The following is a 15,736-nucleotide window of genomic DNA, read 5'->3' as shown; positions in this document are numbered from 1 at the left end:
GAAAACCCCATCCCAGATAAATTCTCAGCCATAATAAGTTCATCTCTTCCCTTAAAAAAAAAAAAAAATCCTGTAATGAGACACACAAGACGTTCAAACCACGTCAGAATATAAATGATAGTTTTCAATAGGAAAAGAAGAACAAGAAAAAAGCTGTACGAATAGAGAATAGTCTTTAGGTTTAAGCTTTAAACAACCTATAAATGAGCGGAGATGAATGGCAGGGTTTGGACTTTCCCCCCAAAGCTGTTTGGAGCCATGAAAACGATGCAGCGGTGCTGTACAGGGGCCTTTGCTGGGTTGCAGTCCTTTTTCCCTGAAAATATGCCCAGGCCTCCGGTTTGTTTTGCTAATGGCCCTGCGAAAGGCCATCTTAGGCTCTGGATAATGAAACCCAAGGGGGTCTAATGAATGTAGGATGGTCTTGATCTCTAGTGAATTGGGGCTTTCTGGCTTAATACCCTGTGCAGAACGATCTTCATGGCATTGTGTGTGTGTTTGTTTGTTTGTTTGTTTGTTTGTTTTGAGACAGAGTTTCGTTCTTGTCGCCCAGGCTGGAGTGCAATGGCATGATCTTGGCTCACTGCAATCTCCACCTCGCAGGTTCGTGCAATTCTCCTGCCTCAGCCTCCCGAGTAGCTGGGATTGCAGGGGCGTACCACCATGCCTGGCTAATTTTTTAAATGTTAAGTAGAGACGGGATTTTGCCATGTTGGCGAGGCTGGTCTCGAACTCCTGACCTCAGGTGATCCACCTCCCTCGGCCTCCTGAAGTGCTAGGATTACAGGTGTGAGCCACCGCGCCCTGCCTTCATGGAGCTTTTGAGGGGCATTTATCCTTCAGTGTTACTGTGTATAGGACGTGACTGCGTTATCTGTTTGTATGACTTTCACTGAATCCCTTTCATGTTCACATAGTGCTGGGATTGGGGGAGGCTGTGAACAAGACAGTCACGGTTTCCACCTTCAGAGGATGGTAGGTCTCAGTGGAGATGGAGAATCAATGGGAATCCAGGGCTGGAGGGAGAGAGCTGCGAAGAGAGGCAGAGGCAGGTGGGAGAGGGAGCCTGAAGCCGAGATCTGGAGGAGCTGTGGCTGATGCGATGAGGCCTTGAAGGAGACTGGGTGTGCAGATTCCTGTGGCTGCCAAAACAAAGTACCACAGGCAGCAGGGCTGGAAACAGAAGCTTGTTCTCACCATTCCAGAGGCCAGGAGTCCGAGGTCCAGGTGTGGCAGGACATGCTCTTCCTAGTGGGAGACCCTTGTGGGAGAATCAGCCCCAAGCTTCTCAGCTTCTGGTGTCACAGGGAGGCCTTGGCATGTAGATATCTTGCCTCCAGTCTCTGCCTGTCACATGGTCTCCTCCTCTGTCTGTCTCTGCATCTTTTCTCCTCTTTTTATAAGGACATCAGTTATATTGGTCTAGGGTGGGTACTCAAATGACCCCTTTTTTGTTTTTTTTTTTTTTTTTTTTTTGAGATGGAGTCTCACTCTGCCACCCAGGCTGGAGTGCAGTGGCGTGATCTTGGCTCACTGCAAGCTCTGCCTCCCGGGTTCACGTCATTCTCCTGCCTCAGCCTCCCGAGTAGCTGGGACTACAGGTGCCCGCCACCACGCCCGGCTAATTTTTTGTATTTTTTAGTAGAGACAGGGTTTCACTGTGTTAGCCAGGATGGTCTTGATCTCCTGACCTCGTGATCCCCGCACCTCGGCCTCCCAAAGTGCTGGGATTACAGGCGTGAGCCACCGCGCCCGGCTGACCCCATTTTTATTTGATGACATCTGCAAAGGGCCTATTTCCAAATAAGGTTGCATTCACATGTGCCAGGAGTTAGGATGTGAACATATCTTTTTGGAGGAACACAATTCAACCCCTTAGCAACAGGCAGTGGGCTGCCGGGGAGGGGTGTGGATGGATGACAAGCTCATTGAAGGAGATGAGGACAAGGAGGCCTGAGCCAGGGCTGGGAAGACCCGTCTACATGAATGGCAAAGTTGCCAAGAGTAGCCTGCAGGTGGACAGAGTAAAATCAGTTCTGGGCCAGGTGCAGTGGCTTACGTCTGTAATCTCAGCACTTTGGGACACTGAGGCAGATGAATCACTTGAGGTTAGGAGTTTGAGACCAGCTTGGCCAACATGGTGAAGCCCCATCCCTACTAAAAACAGAATAATCAGCCGGGCATGGTGGCGTGCACCTGTAATGCCAGCTACTTGGGAGGCAGAGGCAGGAGAATCGCTTGAACCCCAGAGGTGGAGGTTGTAGTGAGCTGAGATTGAGCCACTGCACCCAGCCTGGGCAACAGAGTGAGACATCATCTCAAAAACAAACAAAGAGTCAGTTCTAAATCTTCAAGGAATGGAACAGGGAGGGACCAGGGTCTGTTGGTGCCAGAGAATGAGCAGGAGTAGGACATGTGATCCCAGTTCATCCTTACACAGCCCATGGGGTAAGTCTGGCCTCCTTTTTACAGATTGGGAAACAGGCTGAGGCTAGCACAACTGTGCATGGTTATGGATCAGGGCATGGAAGAGGCAGACTTCACTGAAGCCAGGCTCCTTGTCAGCAACCCAACCCCACCTCGGCAGGATGGGGACTCTGCTGCCAGCCACCGCCCCTCACTCCCTATCCTTGGCAGCCATTGGCAATGGGCTCGTTTGTTTGCCCCATGAGTATGCATTGGGCATCTGTTGACTCTGTTTACATCAAAAGTGCTGATCCAGCTAGATCTCGCCAGTGCACTCCAACCTGGGTGACAGAGCAAAACTCTGTCTCAAGAAGAAAAGAAGGGAGGTAGAAAGGAATGAACTGGAAGAGGTGGCCGGGGAGGGTTTTGGGTGGAGAGTTAGGAGTCAAGAGATGAGCAGGAAGGGTGTTCCAGGCAGGGGGAACAGCACAGGCAAAGGTTTGGGGGTGGGAACATGTCTGAGGGCCACTGCAGGGGACCACAGCTGAGCTCTTTGACCAGAATGAGAACATGGAGTCGCCTAGATCATGGGGAAACTCACAGCTCCTTCTCCTATTCCTAACCTCATCATCAGAGCGTTTCCCAGTATGCCACGCCAGGCCGTCTCTGTGACACTTTGGAAACAGAGAGCTGAAAAGTGTTGGCCACCCTTGATTTAGAGGCTGAAGGACGTGGGAGGTGGGAGTCCCAGCTTATTACAGAAGTGGGGGCTGGGAGGAGGGGGCACTGGAGCAGGACGCTGAGCTGTACTGGGGCCGGTGGGGTTTGAGGCATTGGAACGGTACCTGCAGAGGCAGGCACTGGAGAGCCGAGGTCTCAGGCTGAGCTGAAGAACGGGAAGGTCCCTGAGACAGCCTGGTAAACCGGGATGGCCACTCCCCCAACTCGGGGCTGGTGGGACCTGAGACTCACATTTCTTTCTTTTTGTTATTTCAATAGGTTTTTGGGGAACAGGTGGCTTTTTGTTACATGAATACGTTCTTTAGTGGTGATTTCTGAGATTTCCATGCACCCATCACCTGAGCAGTCTACACTGCACCCAGTATGTTCAGACTCACCTTTCTTTTGTTTGCTTTTTTTTTTTTTAAGAAGTTCTAGGATACATGTGCAGAACGTGCAGGTTTGTTACATAGGTATACATGTGCCATGGTGGTTTGCTGCACCTGTCAACCCGTCGTCTAGGTTTTAAGCCCCACATGCATTAGGCATTTGGCCTAATGCTCTTCCACCCCTTTCCCTCAACCCCTCTGACAGGCCCTGGTGTGTGATGTCCGCCCCTCTGTGTCCAAGTGTTCTCATTGTTCAACTCCCACTTAGGAGTGAGAACATGCAGGGTTTGCTTGCTTATTTTTGAGATGGAGTCTCGCTGTGTCCAGGCTGGAGTGCAGTGGTATGATCTTGGCTCACTGCAACCTCCACCTCCTGGGTTCAAGTGAGTCTCCTGCCTCAGCCTCCCAAGTAGATGGGATTACAGGTACCCGCCACCACGCCCAGCTAATTTTTGTATTTTTAGTAGAGACGAGGTTTCACCATGTTGGCCAGGCTCGTCTCGAACTCCTGACCTCAGGCAATCTGCCTGCCTCTGCCTTCCAAAGTGCTGGGATTACAGGCGTGAGCCACTGCGCCTGGCTGAGACTCACATTTCTAACAAGCTCTTAAGGGTGCTGACATAGCTGGTCCAGGGAGCACCCTCTGAACATGAGGCTGTGATTCGACACTGTGCCCCCAGAGTGGGCTCCAGCAAGAACAGGACCAGGGAAGAGGCCAAGACACCTGAACAGCATTCTCAGGTGACTGAGCCTTTGGAGGCAGGGGTGGTGGCAGGGAGGGAGACATTTGAGCCTCAAGGAAGCTGCCAGAAAACACAGGACTCTCAGAAGACAGAATGCTTAAAAACTTTCCTAAATAGGCTGGGCACAGTGGCTCACTGTGATCCTAGCACTTTGGGAGGTTGAGGCGAGAGGATACCTTGAGCCCAGGAGTTTGAGACCAGCCTACACAACATAGTGAGACCCTGTCTGTGCAAAAACAAATGTTTTTTAATTAGCCAGGTATGGTGGTGCAAGCTTGTAGTCCCAGCTAGTCGGGAAGCTGAGGCGGGAGGATCACTTGAGCCTGGGAAGTCAAGGTTGCAGTGAGCCATGATCTCATCACTGCACTCCAGCCTAGGCAACAGAGACAGACCCTATCTAAAAAAAAAAAATTAAAAAAAAAAAACCTCCTGTAGATCACGAGGTCAGGAGTTCGAGACCAGCCTGGCCAAAACAGTGAAACCCCATCTCTACTGAAAATACAAAGATTAGCTGGGCATGGTGGCACACGCCTGTACTCCCAGCTACTCAGGAGGCTGAGGCAGGAGAATCGCTTGAACCCAGGAGGTGGAGGTTGCAGTATGCTGAGATCACGCCATCGCACTCCAGCCTGGACAACAGAGACTCCATCTCAAAAAACAACAACAAAAAAAAAAACCCTCCTGCAAATAATGGTGCATCCCATCCCTGTCTTACAAACCATGAAAAGTTTCATGAGCCAAGAAAGACTATTAAATATTTCCAGGAGAAAAAGCAAGAAAGGCTTTTCTGCGCCCAAGCCCCAAATCCCCCGATTCTCTCCCCACCCTGTACTATTGGTCACTTCTGGTTTCTTGTCCTGACCTTCCTTGCAACACAGGCTTCCTGCTTGATCCACGCGAGTGGACTTGCACGTGGCAGAACTGTTCCCCCTCTCATCTGTGATTTTGAAAGGGTGAGGTTTTTCAGTTTTAGTGCCAGATTAAAGCCACCCAAAACCACTGAATCAGAAGATGGAAACAGCAGCTTAGCCAGCGGAGATTTTTCAAAATAAGTAAAATGAGAGAATCATTTTTTTAAAAACTTTAAGAACTTTTTAAAAATGAATTCCTGGGCCGGGCGCAGTGGCTCATGCCTGTAATCCCAGTACTTTGAGAGGCTGAGGCAGGTGGATCATGGATCATGAGGTCAAGAGATCAAGATCATCCTGGCCAACATTGTGAAACCCTGTCTCTACTAAACATGCAAAACTTAACCAGGCGTGGTGGTGGGCACCTGTAGTCCCAGCTACTCAGGAGGCTGAGGCAGGAGGATCACTTGAACCCTGGAGGCGGAGGTTGCAGGGACCTGAGATTGCACCGCTGCACTCCAGCCTGACGACCGAGCGAGACTCCGTCTCAAAAAAAAAAACAACAAAAAAAATGAATTCCCTATATGTTAAGTGACATTTAAGATGATCCAAGGCACTTGCTTTTCCTGGTTCATTCTAATCAATTTTTGTTTTGTTTTTGTTTTTTTGAGCTGAAGTCTCGCTCTGTTACCCAGGCTGGAGTGCTGTGATGTGATCTTGGCTCACTGCAAGCTCCGCCTCCTGGGTTCAAGCGATTCTCCTGCCTTAGCCTCCTTGAGTAGCTGAGACTACAGGTGCCTGCTACCTGGCTAATTTTTGTATTTTGGTAGAGACTGGGTTTCACCATGTTGGCCAGGCTCAAGTGATCCACCCGCTTCTGCGTTTCAAAGTGCTGGGAATGCAGGTGTGAGCCACCACACCCGGCCCGTTCTAATCTTTATTAGCTTGTGGATTAATTCTTTATTATGATGAATTCATCCAGGTAATACAAAGATGCCCTTCCCCTGCCAAATGGGATGAAAGTCCCCGTCATAACCCTCCACAAATGTTTGCTTAGCTGGTCTTCACACCCTGTGCCATAAAACCAGCGAAGCCTTTTGGCTGTCACTGTAGAAACTGGGCACAGCCCCTTGATCAGATTCTCTAATCTTGGTTTATTTCACTTGTCCATGCCTGTTCCGTTGTCCCTGGGTGAAAGGTCACCATTCACAACCATTCTATTCCAACTGCCTGTTTTGTAATTGGAGTTTGTTGCCAACATTTAATGTACCATCTTTCTTTGATTCTGAGGTGTACATTCTTTTTCACATTCCGACTCCTCTGAAATCAGACCACTTCTAATAAGCGAGGTAATCAGACAGCGTGGTGTTACTGATAAATTGGCTGTGTTTATTCTTTTCTGAGCGCTACACAAAAGAATGGGGCCCTTCACAATCAAGTGTGTCTTCGCTCTGATGAAATACGGTCTCCCTGCGTGATCCTGGTTGAATGGCTTCTCACCCAGTGTTCTGCCTATCAGCCAACCCAGGTGGAGCGTTCCCTGTGTGCTAGGCCAGCGCAGGCCTAAGCATTGTTATACCCACTTCTTCATGCAGCAACTATTTACTGTATACCTCCTTGCTCTGCTGGATTTTCTAATGCAGAGGATAAAAACATCCACCTGGCCAGGCTTGGTGCCTCATGCATATAATCCCAGCACTTGGGAACGCTGAGGTGGGAGGATCACTTGAGCCCAGAAGTTCAAGACCAGCCTGGGTAACACAGTGAAACCTTGTCTCTACAAATAATTTTTTAAATTAGGAACTAAAAAAAAGTAGTGCATGCCTGTGTCCCAGCTACCAGGGAGGCGGAGGCTGGAGGATTGCTTGAGTCCAGGCAGTCAAGGCTGTAGTGAGTCTTGATGGCAACACCGCACTCCAGCCTGGGCAACAGAACAAGAACCTGTCTCAAAAAAACAAAAAACAGGCGAAGCCCAGTGGCTCACACCTGTAATCCCACCACTTTGGGAGGCCAAGGCAGGTGGATCACTTGAGGTCAGGAGTTCAAGACCAGCCTGGCCAACATGGTGAAACCCCTTCTCTACTAAAAATTCAAAAATTCGCCAGGTGTGGTGGCACATGCCTGTAATCCCAGATATATGGGAGGCTAAGGCAGGAGAATTGCTTGAAGCTGGGGGGTGGATGTTGCAGTGAGCTGAGATTGCACCACTGTACTCCAGCCTGGGCGACAGAGTGAGACTCCATCTCAAACAAACCCAGCCACCCTTGTGTGAGATATAGCCAGAAAATGTGTTTTGTTTGAACTGTATTTTTTTCATTGGAATTTGTTGCCAATATCTAAAAATTGGGAGTTTGCATGAAAAAGATCCTGGGTTTCCAGCTTCTCTCGGGGAGCGTGGGAGGCCCGGCAGCACTGTGCGTTGCTGTCGCCCCTGGTGATTTGCTGATGGCTCTTCTTTTAGAGGAGGGCCTGGGCTCTGGGATCGCCCCGTGGTCTCGTTCACGCTGGCCGATTTCACGTATTTCCTGGGCAGCCTGGACCTAGGGCCTGGACCGGGGGTGTCCTCAGGGGCTTCTGCAGGGTTCCTGGCCGTGGCTGTGGGTGGGCTGCAGGTGTGGCAAGAGACAGTGGCTCCCTTCTCCCAGGACGTTTCTGGTATCTCAGATAACAGAAATTCCACATCACTTCTAGTCCTCTAAATAATTTAGTCTCTTTCTAGAAATTGTACAGACTGGTTCCATGCAATGACAGCGCTTGGAGTTCCATTTAAGTCATATCCTCCCCACCCCTCAGCCTGGCCTTGGGTGGAGGCTTGATGGGGAGGATCTGGCCAGCCTCCCTCACCTGCTCAAAATCTCTCCTCCCCTCCCCATCGCCAGCCAAGGCCCGCCCTTCCTTCCTTCCTTCCTTCCTTCTTTTTCTTTCTTTTTCTTTCTTTTCTTACTTTCTTTCTTTCTGACGGAGTTTCACTCTTGTCGCCCAGGCTGGAGTGCAGTGGTGCGATCTCAGCTCACCACAACCTCCGCCTCCCGGGTGCAAGCGATTCTCCTGCCTCCTGCGCTACCACACCCGGCTAATTTTGTATTTTTAGTAGAGACGGGGTTTTTCCATATTGGTCAGCCTCCTGAGTAGCTGGGATTATAGGTGCACACTGCCACACGCAGCTAATATAAAGATATATATATTATATATATAAAGATATATGTATATTATATATATAAAGATATATGTATATTATATATATAAAGATATATGTATATTATATATAAAGATATATGTATATTATATATATAAAGATATATGTATATTATATATATAAAGATATATATATAAAGATATATATATGAAGATAGATATATATAATATATATATATTTTGTAGAAATAAAAAAATGTTGCCCAGGCTGGTCTCGAACTCTTGAGCTCAAATGATTTACCAGTGTGATCCTCCCAAAGTGCTGGTATTATGGGTTTGAGTTACTGTGCCTGGCCTTAGAAGATTTTCTTTTTTCTTTTGAGATGGAGTCTCCCTCTGTCGCCAGGCTGGAGTGCAATGGCACAGTCTCGACTCACTGCAACTTCCGCCTCCCAGGTTCAAGTGACTGTCCTGTCTCAGCCTCCTGAGTAGCTGGGATTACAGGTACATGCCACCACACCCAGCTGTTTTTTGTATTTTTGGTAGAGACGGGGTTTCACCATGTTGGCCAGGTTGGTCTCAAACTCCTGACCTCAGGTGATCTGCCCGCCTGGGCCTCCCAAAGCGCTGGGATTACAGGTGTGAGCCATCACTCCTGGCCTAGAACATTTGCTTATTGCCTCAAAAAGAAATGCTGTGCCCTTTAGCTATCACTCTACATTCCCGCCTATGCCCACATCCGAGCCCTAAGCAGTCGCTCATCTTTCTTTCTGTGTAGGTTTCCCTATTCTGAACATCCCGTATGAGTGGACTCACGCACTGAGTGGCCTTCCGTGTCTAGCTTCTTCTACTCAGCAGCACATTTTCCGGGCTCATCCACATGGTGGCGTGTGCCAGTGCCTCATTCCTTTCTATGACTGAAGGGTATTCTGTTGCATAGATAGACCACATTTGACTCATCCATTTGTTCACTGATGGACATATGGGTTGTCATGGTTTCTTCATGTTTATTTTTACATTTTTTAAAGGAAACTTTCAAGCATGTACCAAAGCAGAGAGGATGATAAAGTGAACACCTATGTAGCCACTACCCAGCTTCAACAGTGGCCCACTTGCAAACACTCTTGCCCTATCTACAGCCCACCCCTGGCTATGTCAAACTGGCCACCAGTCACCAGGCATCATATCTTTCCACCACTTCAGGAGTGTGGGATGTGGGGCCATTCAGCCCTGATGTTGTGGAGTCTCAGCCAAAAGGGGCAGAAGGAGCCCCCTCCACACATCCTCTCACCTGTTGACACACCCAGGGAAGGGGCATCCGTGTGCTGTGGCCCCAGTCTCATTGCCAAGACAGCATCTCACCAGCTCAGCTTGGGTCACAAGCTCCCCTCAAATCTAGTCAACCTGATTATGGGGGAGTGGGGTCGCACCATACGGGGAGAGTTGGAGGGGTAAGAAAGAAGTGAGCAGATACCCTGAAACAGATCCACACAGTAGGCAAGGGCGTCGCTGTGGCTCTTCACCTCCCCTGACCTGGACTTCCTTGTCTGGCTTCCTCACAGGAAGTGTCTACACTACTACACTCATGAAAAGTGAAATTCAAGGGACCCATGAGGGCCCGTGGAACTGAAAACTCTTACTCCCACTTATTGTCTGATTCTGGGAGTTCCTTTCATGGGACCCAAAGCCTTTTCTAATAAATGAGAATAATGTAAATACAAGATACTTTTAAAGAGGCAAAACAGCTGACAGACTAATTCACACTAAGGTGTGGATGACTGACAGGCTAGGTCCCTTCCCAAGAGCAGGGTCTGCAGGGGAGGGCTCAGGACAATGGGTGCTGAAGGAGGCAGCTGCACCTTAGGATTGGGAATGGAGGATAGAACCAGGATGCTGGGGACACCTAAGACAAGCTTCACCAGCCAAAGCATTGCCAGCCCCAGCTGAGAGTCACACACTCCTTAAGGAGGGGACTCATTTGACCTTTCGCTTCAGCCTGGCTGTGGCGGCCATTCCAGAGGGTCTGCCCATCGTCGTCATGGTAACGCTGGTCCTGGGAGTGCTGCGGATGGCCAAGAAGCGGGTCATCGTGAAAAAGTTACCCATCGTGGAGACTTTAGGTGAGGGACTCCGGCCGGTGGGATTCTTACTTGTGGAATTGAATGGGGGCTTGGCTGTCAGGGCAATCCAGCCTGGGGGTTTCACAAGCCTGAGGGTGGCGACTTTTCTAGAAACTGATGTTTGTTGTGCCAGGTTGCTGCAGTGTTCTCTGTTCCGATAAGACGGGTACTCTGACTGCCAACGAAATGACAGTGACCCAGCTTGTAACGTCAGATGGGCTTCATGCCGAGGTGAGCCCCAGAGGAATTTACAAGCCTTAAAGATGCACCCAGCCAGGCTGTCTCCTTTCTAGATAAAGCACACAATGTCTTCTAGAACACAATAAGGAAGAAAGAAATTGAGGTCATCTTACAATCTCCTTGCTAACATGACTGATTTTCTTTTTAATCATCCCATACTTCCTTTCAAAAGATGACCAATTTAAGGTAGACTCCTTTTTTAGTTACTTATTAATTGTAAGCACATTACAAAATTTAACAGCTAGAAAAATATATCCATACCTTCCATGATAAACAAACCATGATTAGTCCATTTGTGGTTTTTTCGTTTGTTTTTGAGAGACAGAGTCTCCCTCTGTCACCCAGGCTGGAGTGCAGTGGCTTGATCTTGGCTCACTGCAACCTTCACTTCTCGGGTTCAAGTGACTCTTCTGCCTCAGTTTCCCAAGTAGCTGGCACTACAGGCATGCCCCACCATGCCCAGCTAATTTTTGTATTTTCCAGCAGAGATGGGATTTCACTATATGTTGGCCAGGCTGGTCTCATACTCCTGACCTCAGGTGATCCACCCGCCTTGGCCTCCCAGAGTGCTGGGATTACAGACGTGAGCTACCATGCCCAGACTGTTTTGTTTTCTAAGACAGGGTCTTGCTGTGTTGCCCAGGTTGCAGTGCAGTGGTGCAATCATGATTCACTGCAGCCTCTAACTTCTGGGATCAAGGGATCCTCCCACCTCAGCCTCCCAAGTGCTCGCGTGTTTTTCAGTGTCTCCTGTGTGCTTGGCGCAGTTGGAAGCTCCCTGAATGTGCAATTTTTTATCCTGATATTTTTTCTACAAAACTGGCCAAAGCAAGGGGTGAACAAATGATTGCCCATGGGCCAGTGCTTGTTTGAAAATAAAGTTTTCTTGGTGTACTGCCACACCCATTTGTGTACATGTTGCCAATGGCTGCTTTCATGCCTCAGTGTGCCGCAACGGCAGAGCTGAGTAGCCAGGACAAACTTCGAAATAGGCTGCAAAGGCTAACACGTTTGCCCGCCCCTGTTCTTAGAATATAAGCACTCTTCTATGCTAGTTCTTAGTTTTCTTAACCATCACTTGTACTGGCTGCAGAGTGTCCCACTGAGTAAACTTGCTGCGGTTTACTGATGCCTGGCACTGTGCCATCAGTGACGTATCCGATTCATCAGTAATCTTTCAGAGAACATCTTCATACTGAAAGCCCTGTCCACATTTCGGATTATGTCCTTGGAATGGATCCCCAGGACAGGGATGGTGGGCCAACCGGGGGAGCATGTTTTTGACTCTTGGCGACACCCTTTCTTCTGCCTCGCCCTGCAGGTCAGCGGAGTTGGGTATGACGGTCAAGGGACTGTGTGTCTTCTACCATCCAAGGAAGTCATTAAGGAATTTTCCAATGTCTCAGTAGGAAAGTTAGTGGAGGTAGGTGTCAAAAGCACCACGGGGGGAATAGGCATTTACACTGGGGCTTCTGGGGCGTCTCTCTGAAAAGGGAAACAGCCTTTGGACTTACTGGTTCTTGACAATGACTGGACCACCCAGGGGTGAGGCTGTCACAGCACTGAAAAAATAGCCCCAAAACTGATGGAGACATCAGAGGTAAGAGGAGAGCTAGGCTGGACACAGTGGCTCAGGCCTGTTATCCCCGCACTTTGGGAGGCCAAGACAGGAGAATCACTTGAGGCCAGGAGTTTGAGACCAGCCTGGGCAACATAGTGAGACCCTGTTTGTATTATTTTTTTAAAACAATATTTAAAAGGAAGAGTTAGAAGCCTCTGTTCTAATCACTGCCCACTGGGAAGGCTCTAAGGAGACTCCTGCACAGAGACGTGCCTGATGAATGGTAAAAAGTGAGCCTGTGATGAATTTCTCCTATTGCTATGAGCGAGCATGTGATAAATTTCCCCTATTACTTAGTGAGCCTGTGATGACGTTCCCCTGTTGCTGTGATGAGTCCTGCATTCCAAATTGTACTCACCCTTTCACAGGGGCTCACTCCTCCCCACATAGCACCCTTCTTCGTCTGTACAGTTCGGTGAGTGCCACTTGCAGAGGACCTGCCTCCGGGGGCCACTTCACTATCACAGCGAACGCTGTCTCGGTTTCGCAGATTAAAAAACAGAAATATGGTCAGGCGTGGTGGCTCATGCCTATTACCCCAGCACTTTGGAAGGCCAAGGCAGGTGAATCACCTGAGGTCAGAAGTTCAAAACCAGCCTGGCCAACATGATGAAACCCCATCTCTACTAAAAAATATAAAAATTAGACAGGCATGGTGGCGCACACCTGTAGTCCCAGCTACTCAGGAGCCTGAGACAGGAGAATTGCCTTGAACCAGGGAGGCAGAGGTTGCAGTGAGCTGAGGTCATGCCACTGCACTCCAGCCTGGGTGACAGAGTGAGACTCTGTCTCGAATGAATGAATGAATGAATGAATGAATGAATGAATGAATGAAGAATGAAACAAAAATATGCAAAACTAGTAAGTAACAATAAAAAAGAAAAGAAATGGGCAGAGAAGTAATGTGAGTATCCAGGCTCACCAGGCCGGGAAGGAAGGGCACCGGGAATCCTGCTCTTTTTGCTTGTCTCTTGTTCATTTTTTAAATATTTATTTTTAAATTGAGACGGAAGTCATCTACCATGAATTCACCCCATTAAAGTGCACAATTCAGTGGTTCATTATGCTCACAAGTTGTACAACCATCACCACTGTCTAGAACACTTTGTCACCCCAAGTGGAAAAGCCATCATCCCCATTACGGGTCACTCCCTGTCACCTGCCTCATCACCACCCGTCCACCTGCCTGCCTGCTGGGTTCCCTCATGGTAGCTTTGTGGGAACCAACATTCAGCACAGCCAAGAAATAGTCATGGTGTTCCTTTTAAAAAGCCAGGACGCTGAGCTGTTTTAAAGAGCGAGTCTCGTCCCCACAGCCCCAGCTGTAAAACTGGGAAAAGCCCACAGTGCCTAACTTTTTCATGAGCCCAGTACTAACTACAGACGTCGGGATAATCCCCTTTTAGGCGGGCTGTGTCGCCAACAACGCGGTCATCAGAAAGAACGCCGTGATGGGACAGCCCACCGAGGGTGCCCTGATGGCCCTGGCAATGAAGGTAGGATGTCCTGGGTGTCTGCGTGGGGAATTCTTTCACTCGGGGCTGGATTCGTTGGTAGAAAGCCAGCTCCTATCTGAGCTAACAGGACTAGGGATGTTAGGTAATCATGGAAGAAAATGGCCCAAGCTGGCCGTGGGCCATCTGTTGGTGGTAGAGGAGGTGAGCTCTGAGATTCCACGGGACTTCAGAAAGTTCTGCAGGTCTCTAATCCCTCCTCCAGCGATTCCAAAAGAGTCCTATGAGCTCCCCTGTGGTTCAGGCCCTGGTCAGGTGTTGGGGCAACAGACAGTGGAACGAGACTCCCTGTGAGTCCAACATGACCCTGTACTCACCGAGGCACCACTGGGAGGGGCTGGTTCCTGGGAATGCATTCCAGTGACTCTGGGGCTCAGTGTTACATCCTGGGCTCTTTGGCTGTGCAGGGTTGCCCCAGGTCATTCTGTGCCCAGCGTCATGTACCAAGTGGCTGCTTGCAGTGTGGAGGGGATGGATGGGGGCTGATGGGGGTCTGCTGCGCTCTGTGCACAAGTTAGCAGAAGGAAAGGCAGAAAAACACGGGCTGGGAATGCAGGTGACAGGAAAGCAAGAAGAGAGGACAAAGGACACGGGAAAGGAGGGGCTGGAAGAGGTTAAGAGGAGGGAGCAAAGGAAGGAGGAAGATGGCCCCGGTCAGCTCCCACGTCTGTTTCCATGGCCACTTGGCCTGGATCCCTCCTCTTCAGCCAGAGCCGGGGCTCCCCTGGACACTGCAGGAGCTCCTCTCCCCCGCCCGCCCTGTGCTTTCTGTGGTGTGACTTGTCTCTGACTCGGGTCTGATCAGACCCCTCTCCATCAAAGTCAAGGGAAAAGCCTGACTCAGGGTGCTCATCCACCAGCACTGACTCCTCGCTGCCACCCAGCCTGGCCCCTGCACTCACCCCCCTTCCTGCTTCCTCCTGGGCTTTGACTGCTCCTGCCTGTCCTCACTGGTGAGCACCAACTTTCTCTTCAAGTTCACTCCAGTTTCCATCCCAGCAGACACCTCTTCTCATCCCGGGCTCACTTTACTGCTTTCTGTTATCAACTTACTTGTCCCTCCCTCCAGTGCAAGACTCCAACCTCCCACACCGCTGCCTTCCTGAAGCTGGTGCTGGGTGCGGGGGAGGTGGTTGCCCTCTCATGAGCCCCTGTGATGGTAGATCAGTCGTTTTTCCCCAGTGTAAGAGCATTGGGAAGTCATTACAGGCTGAGTGCAGTGACTCAAATCCCAGCACTTTAAGAGGCTAAGGTGGGAGGATCACTCGAGGTCAAGAGTTTGAGACCAGCCTGGGCAACATAGCAAAACCCCATCTCTACAAAAAATATAAAAGTTAGCTGGGCGTGGTGGTGCATGGCTGTGGTCCCAGCTACTCAGGAGGCTGAGGTGGGAGGATCCCTTGAGCCCAGGAGTCTATGGCTACAGTGAGCTATGATCATACCAGTGCACTCCAGTCTAGATGGCAGAGTGAGATCTTGCCTCAAAAAACAAAAAGGCTGGGCGTAGCGGCTCACACCTGTGATCGCAACACTTTGGGAGGCCGAGGTGGGCGGATCACCTGAGGTCAGGAGTTTGAGACCAGCCTGGCCAACATGGCGAAACCTCATCTCTACTAAAAATATAAAAATTAAGTGGGCATGGTGGTGTACACCTGTAATCCCAGCTACTCGGGACGCTGAAGCAGGAGAATTGCTTGAACCTGGGAGGTGGAGGTTGTAGTGAGCCGAGATCACACCATTGCACTCTAGCCTGGGCGACAGAGCAAGACTCCGTCTCAAAAAAACAAACAGAAATCATGACATGATATGATTTTCCTTCCATTCACAGAAGATAATCCTCTCTGCAGCGTTTGTAATAGTGAATGGAGCTCATTTCCCGTTTTAAAATAGTGCTCAGTCTGCGCCATTCAACAACTCCTCGCTGCCCAGAAGGGAAGGTGCCGGCCTGACTGGCAGGAATGACACCCATGTGTCACCCTGCTCCCGCCACCAGTCGCCCC

The 15,736-nt window shown here is 49.7% G+C and overlaps 1 protein-coding gene across 1 annotated transcript in view; it reads left to right on the top strand.

Annotated features, from left to right (window-relative positions):
• The window catches only part of ATP2C2 (ATPase secretory pathway Ca2+ transporting 2), a 94,478-nt gene that overhangs the window by 59,643 nt on the left and 19,099 nt on the right, over positions 1-15,736 (top strand). Inside the window, 4 exon segments of the mRNA XM_010355630.2 lie at positions 10,237-10,361; positions 10,495-10,592; positions 11,923-12,024; positions 13,629-13,718. Coding sequence (XP_010353932.2) covers positions 10,237-10,361; positions 10,495-10,592; positions 11,923-12,024; positions 13,629-13,718 — 415 coding nt within the window.

This window comes from Rhinopithecus roxellana, chromosome 20, assembly GCF_007565055.1.
Source record: "Rhinopithecus roxellana isolate Shanxi Qingling chromosome 20, ASM756505v1, whole genome shotgun sequence".
Taxonomy (NCBI): domain Eukaryota; kingdom Metazoa; phylum Chordata; class Mammalia; order Primates; family Cercopithecidae; genus Rhinopithecus; species Rhinopithecus roxellana.
The sequence above is the reverse complement of the archived record's forward strand: the minus strand, read 5'-3'. Positions and strand labels throughout refer to the sequence as shown.